Source organism: Berghia stephanieae, chromosome 1, assembly GCF_034508935.2.
Source record: "Berghia stephanieae isolate SIO BIC M18660-M18661 chromosome 1, UCSD_Bste_1.3, whole genome shotgun sequence".
Classification (NCBI taxonomy): Eukaryota; Metazoa; Mollusca; class Gastropoda; order Nudibranchia; family Aeolidiidae; genus Berghia; species Berghia stephanieae.
The window spans coordinates 103,087,516-103,097,280 of record NC_088360.1 but is presented as its reverse complement, the minus strand read 5'-3'; the positions used below and the strand labels follow the sequence as shown (position 1 = coordinate 103,097,280).

General features: G+C 34.3%; 1 protein-coding gene across 1 annotated transcript; it reads left to right on the top strand.

Annotated features, from left to right (window-relative positions):
* The first annotated feature begins 338 nt into the window (after positions 1 to 338).
* Positions 339 to 8,591, top strand: LOC144962603 (N-acetyltaurine hydrolase-like). Its single transcript, XM_078895691.1, has 8 exons — positions 339 to 461; positions 3,455 to 3,617; positions 3,889 to 3,961; positions 4,689 to 4,809; positions 5,511 to 5,660; positions 5,962 to 6,126; positions 7,333 to 7,550; positions 8,149 to 8,591. Exons 1-8 carry the CDS (start codon positions 434 to 436, stop codon positions 8,281 to 8,283), a joined length of 1,053 nt encoding a protein of 350 aa, XP_078751817.1. The 5' UTR covers positions 339 to 433; the 3' UTR covers positions 8,284 to 8,591.
* Positions 8,592 to 9,765: the final 1,174 nt, after the last annotated feature.

Sequence of the window (9,765 nt, the reverse complement as noted above, 5' to 3'; positions counted from 1 at the left end):
GTGATACACCTATACGAATTTCCCTGCCACCCAGACACACTAACATCTGACAAGGAGTGAGGGCTGTGAAAGAACCACAGACTACCGTGTGCAAACGTTGGCGATTGGTATCGGATGGCAAACTGTGATCGTTTGAATTTGAAATGATTCGAAACACTCGTTACCCCTCCGCTCGCTCGGATCCTGATCGTCTCAAGCTCGTCTCACGTATAAAGATCGTCTCAAGCTCGTCTCAAACTCACAACCCGCCTGATCGTTTTAGTAACTCGATCGTTTTACTGACTCGCTCTTCCGGCATTGAGATCGGACGCTGACTCGCTGACGCTGACTCGATCGTCGATCGGGTAAAAGCGATTAAATAACCCAACACAAGTGTTAGATTTGTTTCATGATCTGTCATTGAATCATTTTCATGCATTAAATCCTGAAAAATATGGACAGTAAAGGGAAAATAGTAACAGGTTTGTCATTTATTGAACTATTTAATAAAAGCAAAATCTATAGGGAGTAAAATTGACCCGAATAATAAAAGTAAAAGATATCTACATTTCGGCCTTTGGCTTTCTTCGGGTAAACTAGAAACGGAAATATGTTATATTACATCGGAATTATAGTTTAAGCATAGTTATAGGTTGTTTTTTTAATGCACGTGCGCGCGCGCGCGTGTGTGTGTGTGTGTGTGCGCGCGTGCGTTTAAATGAAGGGGGCGGGGGCGGAGAGAGAGAGAGAGCGACAATGAGATGAAATGTAAACCAATATCGAAACTATATAAATCAAGCATAAGACAGGGGGAGGGAGGGAGGAGGGAGTGGGAGTAGAGAGATGTCATTAAAAAATTTTAGACGGCTATAGTATTATTGACCCCCTCCCTCCCCTGTTTACAAAAAAAAAAAAAAAAAAAAAAAAAGAAAGGGAGGGGGCCAGAGAGACTTTTACATAATTTTATGTATTTTACCACATATTGAACTAGAATGCTTCTTTAATTAAGAGTAAGAGTCTAGGTCATACATCCATATCAAAATCAATGTCTACAACAATCAACCAACCCATTATCATCATCTGAAGGCTGTCATCAATCCCAGTACAGGCGCACATATCCCTGCATCCAAAGGCACAACTCGCAGCTTAATGCGATTGCCCGAATGCTCACAAGCAAAGGTTATGAACCAGAAAACAATCATCCCCCCCCCCCCCCCCCCCCCCCCCCTTAAAAAAGAGGACATCTAGATAGACACATTTGGTCAATCGATAGATAGATAATAGAGTAATATGAATAAATGAATGAGAACATTTATATGGTGCATTTATACAGACTTACTGTGTAACATGATATCCATCTCATTGTTCGAAGAGAGAGAGAGAGAGAGAAGGGGGGGGGGGGTATAACATTTTACAACGCATTTATGCAATATTTTGTCACAATACTAGAGCAACCATAATTTTTTTTTTTTCGCAACAAACAGGATAGCACACAGCTGAGCCATGTATGTCACATAAAATAATTTAACTAAATTTATAAGCTCTTTATGTTTGTTTTTAATCACAAAAGAATAGTCTTTGTTTTTTATTCTCCCATAAACACTCTTCGGCATGATAAACATCGGTAGAATCAAAAATGTTATATTTTATCCACGCCAGCATAACATGCATGAGATTTTGCTTTTTCATAATAAACTTTACTTAGGTGGTTCTGATAGCTCAGTTAGTAGAGCACTCGCCTCACTCTCAAATAAAAAAGTAATGGTCCTCAGTGAAGTCAAGATACAAACATACTGGAATTTTTGGGATGTAGCTACATCAACTGTTTTACTCTGATGACTTTTAACAGTTTTTTTTCAAAGTCCAAATACAGTGCAACTCCTTGATAATGACATTGTATGGGACCGGAAAATTATGTCATTTTCCAGGGGTGTAGTTGTTCCCAGGTTTTCAAGATGACAGGAAAAGGGGGCGTTGTGAGACCCGTGAATAGATAACAGTGAAATTCGCAGACCAGTGCCTGAGAGAAGACATGTCCCAACAATGTTAGAATGTGTATTTCTCCTATTTACAAAGGCTATACCAGTTACGCGTTCACTGTCCAATGTTTATTATCATTGCTTTGATTGTAAACTGTGCTCGAATGCCATTTTACAAAACTAAGAATAAATCAAGAAATTCAAGTGCCAATGATATGATACACACAAGAACACTGATGAACACATCTTGTTTTGATTTTTATTAAAATCCATGTGATACTGTTGATGAGTTTTGAATATTGAAGTTTTTATTTAAGAGCTCAAAAATTTACAAGCACATTGAGTTAGTAGATCCACATCTTGTGATATTAAAAAACAAACAAACAATTAAAAACCTCATAAAACAAACAAAACCTGGTTACTCACCACAAATAAAATTTAGACTGTCGTTTAGAAAAACAAATGATTTTTCAAATGACAATCATAAAGTGAAACTTCAGACATGTGAACTACTGATTCCACGCACTGTAGTTAACAAGTGTTCTGATTGTTCAGTAACAAAGCGATTTCATTGGGAAGAAGAAAAAACCGCGTTTTTTATTGGATTAGAGTACGAGACGACAATGGTCTGGTATCAAGCATTGGTATCAACTGCCGATTATTGTTATAACGATGTCGCTAAACAGGGGTTTTACATATGTGTGTCGCTGTTTTGAGTTTTTTATGACTATTAACATATAGAGAAAAAAAAAAGTCGGGACTAGAAGACAATGTCGCTATCCAGGGGTTGTCATTATTCAGGGGTGTCGTTATCCAGAGGTTGCACTGTATATGCTTACGGTACCAGTCCGAGTCCAGGGTTATAGTCAGATATTAACAGTTGGTATACAGTAGCTTATTGCTACATTATCTATTGATGCACCATAATATTAGAAGTTAGACCTTTTCAAAAAGTAAAAATTCAAAAAGAATTTATTTTTTTTCATTATTACCAGTACTTTTGATTAAGCCTGTTCTAATTCTCATCCAAGAGAAAGTAATGAACCACGTAAATAAGTGCTGAAAATTAATGCATCGTATTATTGTCTTTGTTAGTAGAATATGCATCTGATGAGTATAAGAGATAAATTAAAATCTCATGTCACAGTTAGACTACATTAACTTAGTAAAACAAATTAAAAATCATAACCTTGTTGTACTCAATTGCTTTGGGTACCTCCTTTTTATCTTCTTTATCATAGTTATTATTATTATCATTATTATTGTTATTATTATTATTATTATTATTATTATTATTATTATTATTATTATTATATTATTATTATTATTATTATTATTATTATTATTATTATTATTATTATTATTAATATCATTATCATTATTATTAATATTATTATTGTTATTTTGTTATTGTTGACTTACTCTGTCAATTTTATCACTATTTCTTGATGATGTCTATTAAAACTACAAAAATTTCTTTCCTTAACCATTTTCAGTTGAGGGAAACATTTCTCCTAAGGCCCTTGGTGTTACTTTAACACATGAACATTTATCTTGTGATGTCAAACAGTTCTATGTGCCACCAAGACGAACTGAAGATTCAAAGATGTGTGATGTTGACTTTGAAATGAAAAATTTGGGTTGGATACGCCAATTTCCGTATGTTTATTCCTTAACTGTTTCTTATTTTTAGACAGACCAGCTTAATATCTCAAGGAATTAATTTTTAGGAAAATGAATTTTGTTCAAGTAGGTTGAATAATCTTGAATGTTTGTGTTTACTGTCAAATGATTTTCACATCATTAAGTGGCTAAACGTATTATGATCACTTATAAGAAATTAAAAAAATATACAGTTGTTTGCACGTTAAAGATATTTTGACATTTTTATTTTGTTTTGATTGTCTGCTCATTTTTTTTTAATCTCCAGAAATAGTCACAGGCCAAATTTACTTCTCTATGAGGAAAATAAAGCAATAGAAGAAGAGCTACAATTGTATAAAGTAAGAAATTGTGATTATCATTTTTTGTGTAAACATAAGAATTAACATTGAATGATTAATTTGGGTGCCAATAAACAACCCTCCATTATATTGTTACAAAATGTGAATGTTAAGCAAGTGCTGATTATCTGGATTACCCAAAGTGAAGACAATAAGACCCGTTTTTTTCACATTACATTACTATGACATTTCTCCTAGGGCGAGAAAATACTAATTTACTTATTTAAAAAAAATGATGGCTTTGAAAGATTTTGTCACTAAACAAGAACAACTGCAAAATTAACCTCTGGGTACATTATGGACATAATCCAACTCATTTTCAAAGATGTAGTATTTAATGCATATTCGCAAAAATATTGCAACATTTTGTCAATAAAGCAAGTTTATGATATGACAAACTTTTTTCTTGTTAATTTAATTTCAGTCTGTGTTCGTCATTTAGTTGGTAGTAAGCAGGGTTGTTTTTCAGTAAAGCAAAGTGTTGCTGTAGATGATAAATAGTTATTATATTTTATTAACATACAGTTGATATGCAAAGATGAGGGATTGAGCAGTCAGTAAATGTTCAATGCGTTACCATCTCCAAAAGAGCACGAAAAACTGTTCTGATGTTTCTGAATTGTTATGACAATACATTCATTTATCTGACTTGTATTGAGTTGCTGTTTTGAATAAAGTAAAATAACTCTTTCTATTAGAGGTCAACCTTTTATTTTTTCTTCTTTAGATCAATGGTGGCCAGAGTATAGTTGAGAACACAACCTATGGGATTGGAAGAGATGCATCATTTGCAAAATTCCTAAAGTCGTTGTCAGAGAGAACAGGAATCAATATTATTACTGGAACAGGCAAGTTTGAGAACAATTTATTACCTTAGGAAAACAACTGATACTTTTTGACATGCTTATATACTGAGGTTAGATATTGGTAATATTTTATACTTTTCTTATGCACAATTGTTTCTTCCAAAGAATGGCGCTGTTTTTACTGTTCAACTTGAATTTATATTGCAACGCAAGACATTTTTAGAAAGAGGAGGGGTTGGATTTTACAAATAATTGATATTCTATAAAGACATTCAGTTAGTTGGACATTGAAAAAAATAATAACAGATCACAGTTGGAAAAATAAGAATTAAAATGGCTTTCTTGATATTGTTGGTATTTTGTACCATTGCTATGATTAGCCTGTGTATTGACATTGTCAGCATAAACTTTTCAACAGAAGACTGTAATTCTTCCAAAACGTAGTTTTTCTCATTATCTATATTGTCATAATTTTATTTTTATCCAGAGTGGCAGTATAACTCCGAGCTTCAGTTCGTTTTTAAGCATCATCTTTTTATAGTATACATTTATTTTTATCAGTTAAAATGTGCCATGTTTCTTTTGAAATAGACTGTGTACTAATGTAATCATCATCATCATCATCATCATCATCATCATCATCATCATCATCATCATCATTATGGTCTTCATTAATGTCATTATCATTATCTCGACCATCATTATCGTCACCATTACAAAAGATATTTTACAATTTCCTACAGGTTACTATGTTGATGGATTCCAAACAGCTGCTGATAGGGCTTTAAGTGAAGAACAAATAGCAGCAACAATTAGAACAGAGTTGATAGATGGTTTTGAGGGAATAAAATGTGGATTCATCGGTGAAGTTGGAACCACCTGGCCTCTCACAGGTAAAGTAAATAGGAAATAGGTCTTTGAAAGATATAAGGCATTTTATATCAAAATTATGATCTCATTCCAGGACGTTACTTTTAAACGACTGGTAAATGAATAACATTTAAAATGGCTGTTTGAATATTAGAATTAATGTAATTTATTTTGTTTATTTACTACATCTTGATAGTATAGGTTTGGAGCTTGATGGGATGTGCTGTTAATCATTCGCTATCTTTTATTAATGGACTAATTAAGTAATTAATTTATTTACTTATTTAGTTAATGAATGAATTCATTTATTCTTTTGCCCAACAGACTTTGAGAGGAGGTCTCTTCGTGGGAGTGCGATAGTTCAGTCAGAACTTGGTGTCCCTCTTATGATTCACCCTGGCAGAAATGTGGAAGCCCCATTTGAAATTATGAGGATTGTTCTAGAAGCTGGAGGCATTGCAAGCTGCACTGTCATGGCACATTTAGATAGTAAGGGAAAAGATGTAATCCTTTATTACTGTAGTTTAACATTAAGTCTAACCATATTTGTTAGTGAATCAGAATGAAACTTTTTTGAAGTTGTAAGGCCAGATTGTGGCCAATTTTTCAGATCATTTTTGTATATTTTCCCAATTTTGCTTATCGATTATAAACATTAGACGTGCTAGTTCTAAGTCAGTTGAATGGAATCAGTCCATTTAGCAAATTGATAATAAAAACAAAAGTGTATTGATGTGTCGAAATTGACCACAAGGACCTCTGGCAAATGCAGCTTCTAATGGTCTCATACTACAATATTATATATTATAATATTATATCTAGGCAGCAAATTTGTTGCCGCATTTGTGTACAGTCACAAACCCGCCCGGTAGCCTCATCACAACACAATGCTCAACCAGATGCTTTGCAGTGTCATGTTCTTTGCCTCAGTGTGTCGCGTTATCGACAGTGTCATTACCGATAGCTGACAACCTCATTGACAAATCAAGAATTGAGATGTGTTCCGTTGCATTAGTAAATGCCATTTGATAAAACAACTGCACTCATGCCGGTCCAAAGCCTGGATATATGACAGAGGGAAATTAGCATTTGAGCAATGTTTACTATCAAAGTAATGACAATATACATCAAAGAATGGAAAGCTTAACTGGTAAATCCTTTGTCAACAGAAAAAATACACATTCCGATGTAGTTGGGACATATCTTATCACAGACGCTGGTCCGGGCATCACATAGTTTTTTCAAGGGTCTCTCCATTCCCCCTTTTTCCTCCATGTTGACAACCCCAGGATAACGACACGTTTTTCAATCCAGGCAATGTCGTTATCCGTTGTATGGATACACTTCATTACACATCATAAAATTACACAGAATGTACCAAATGTCACACTCTGTTGAGCAAAGTTTACATAGGTTGTTACTGTTACACAATAATCATTTCTGTTAGAAAACTTTTAGTGACTAAGCTGTGGTTATAGGTTATTTAAATTTCAGCTCTCTGAACATGGTCACAACTTTAAGAACAGCATTGATGAAATGGCCAGTTTTAGCCAGTTGTTTTCATTGATTTTTATATATATATTTTTTGCTCTCCAAAGCTTTCATAATCACAACATGCCATCAATTCTGGCAGAGTGTTAAATTGCTGTTTCATCTGCATTAATCCAGTCCATTTATTATTTCCTATTTTTAAAGGAACTTTGATTGATCAGGACAAGTTGTTGGAATTTGCCGAGGTTGGAACAATTTTAGAGTATGACTTGTTTGGATTGGAGGCATCTCATTACCAACTCAATAAGGCTGTGGATATGCCCAGTGATGCCCAACGTGTGGCCGCAATCAAATTCTTATTGGACAACGGAATGGAGGATAGGGTGGTTGTGGCTCATGATATCCATACAAAACATAGGCTGGTATGTTTATTATAGGTTATATTGAACTTAATTTTTTTTTCTTCTCGTCTGGACAGCCACATAGGTTAAAAAATTAAAGTTAATTCACTCTTTTTACAGGAAATAGAAGACGGAGGCTGATATATATTCTTTTTGTCTTAAAATTATGTTGGTAGTTGGAGACACATTAGCTGTTTATATGTGACAAAAGGTCCTTTTTATATTGGAAGAGATACAAAGAAAGGAATGGAAAATGCTGGGTAATTGGCTGAACTTTTTGTATATATAAATTTAACACGCAAAAGTCAATAAAATGACACCAATCACAAAATTATTAAGGATTAAACTAGCAATCCAATAAACAATACACTTAACATCCATCACAGTTTGACTTACTAATGAGATCCACCAATTGATATCACTTAGATGGATTGTTTGAATGAATCCACCTTAGCAGATATGCTTAGAATTATAATCCTTTTCTTTATTCTTTTATCTTTTGGAGAAGTTACCCACCATATCATGTCTGCTTATTTATGTTATGAAATTCTCACCTACTTTTTTTTTTTCTTCTTCTTTCAAAAGGATCGTTTTATTTCAATTCCCAATTCATTTTCAGACAAAATTTGGAGGCCATGGTTTCTCCCACATCCTTCTCAACATTGCACCAAAAATGCTGGAGCGTGGATTCACTCAAGACCAGGTTGACAAGATTCTCCAACACAATCCACAGCGCTGGCTGACTCATGTTTAATCCTGGAATGTGCCTTTTACACAATGATAATGATATAGTCTTGACCGCTATCCTAATGATAGCGGACATATGTGGCCTATCGTCTCAATCTGGTATCATGTCAGGGTGAACCAGATACTGAAAATTAACTTTTAAGTAAAGATAAGATAAGATAAGATATACTTTATTGGACCTGGTAATAGAAACTATTATATGTCATACATCAATCATTATTACTTTAACCATTAACAAAGTTATACTCCAATTTATAATGTAATAATAAATACGAACTAATATAAAATGAAATAAAATATATTTGAATAATGAAATTTTATTTGAATTAATGATATACTCCATTTAGAAGGATGAATGTAGTTTCTCAAACTACTCAGTTATCAGAAATTTGTAATATTAACTGATTTTACTTTAAATTTCATTTTCGGAATCTTATTCAGCTATACAGAATGCTACATTGAGGCGATGAGTCACATTATGATAAGGCTCTTAATTATGCGTTTTGTCTCATTGAAATTATGCAGTATGTTTTGTTGTTCCTTTTTGTCAGCATTTTTTGCGGGTCTATCAGCTTCCTAATTTCCTGATATGCCACAATGAGCTGGAATCCACTGAAGGAGCGTTCTGGCGGCGTTTATACTCCCGTTTATACTCAGAAGAGTTTCTTTTGATTTGTTTAGTCCACCAGTCTCCAACACTTTCAAAGTTGTTATAGAATCAGTGAAAAATACAATTTGCTTGTTACGGTCTGGGTCGTGACTCGTTGTCTTTGCTGCTATGTTGATAGCCTCCATTTCTACTCTATAATTTGTGAATATAGCACTAGTTGAAATTGCAAAAGCAAGGGAGATTTCTTTGTCTTGAATGCTAATTCCTGCTCCCCCATTTTCCACACCATCTGTGGCAGACCCAACCGTATAAATATGTATCCAAGCATCCTTTGTGTATTTCTTTTCTATCATCTCAATAGTGAGCTGATTTTGGAACTCTTTGTGTCACTTTTGAGCTCAGGTTGTGTATTGTACAGATCTGTATTCTTTTTTTAGGCTCATCATTCCAGTCTGGGCAGTTCTCATAAGTGTTTAGTGGATTATCTCATGAGGCAATTCATCAGAAAATTTCTCTGTAGAGTCTTTGACTCAACCTAGAAACTTGATATTTTTTAGTCTTCCAGGCTCAAGTTGTTTGACTCTTTCATGCACAAGATGTTGGTCCATGCCATTAATTTTGACGAGGTGAGTTAGTGCCTTTGCTTTCCATCTTTGTTTAAGAGGGGGGATTCATGTGACATCTTACATTTTTGCTGGTTAGTGTCGATCTCATGGCACCAGTAATGATACGTAGGCCTTGGTTTTGAGTTTACCATATGCTGCCCAGACATGAACAAGGAAACCTGTTCCGTCTCAGGAAGGCCAAAATAGACTAAAAAAATATACACAAACGCATGAAACTGACACAGTCACTGGCCTGCTCATGTGGTGAGGAGGG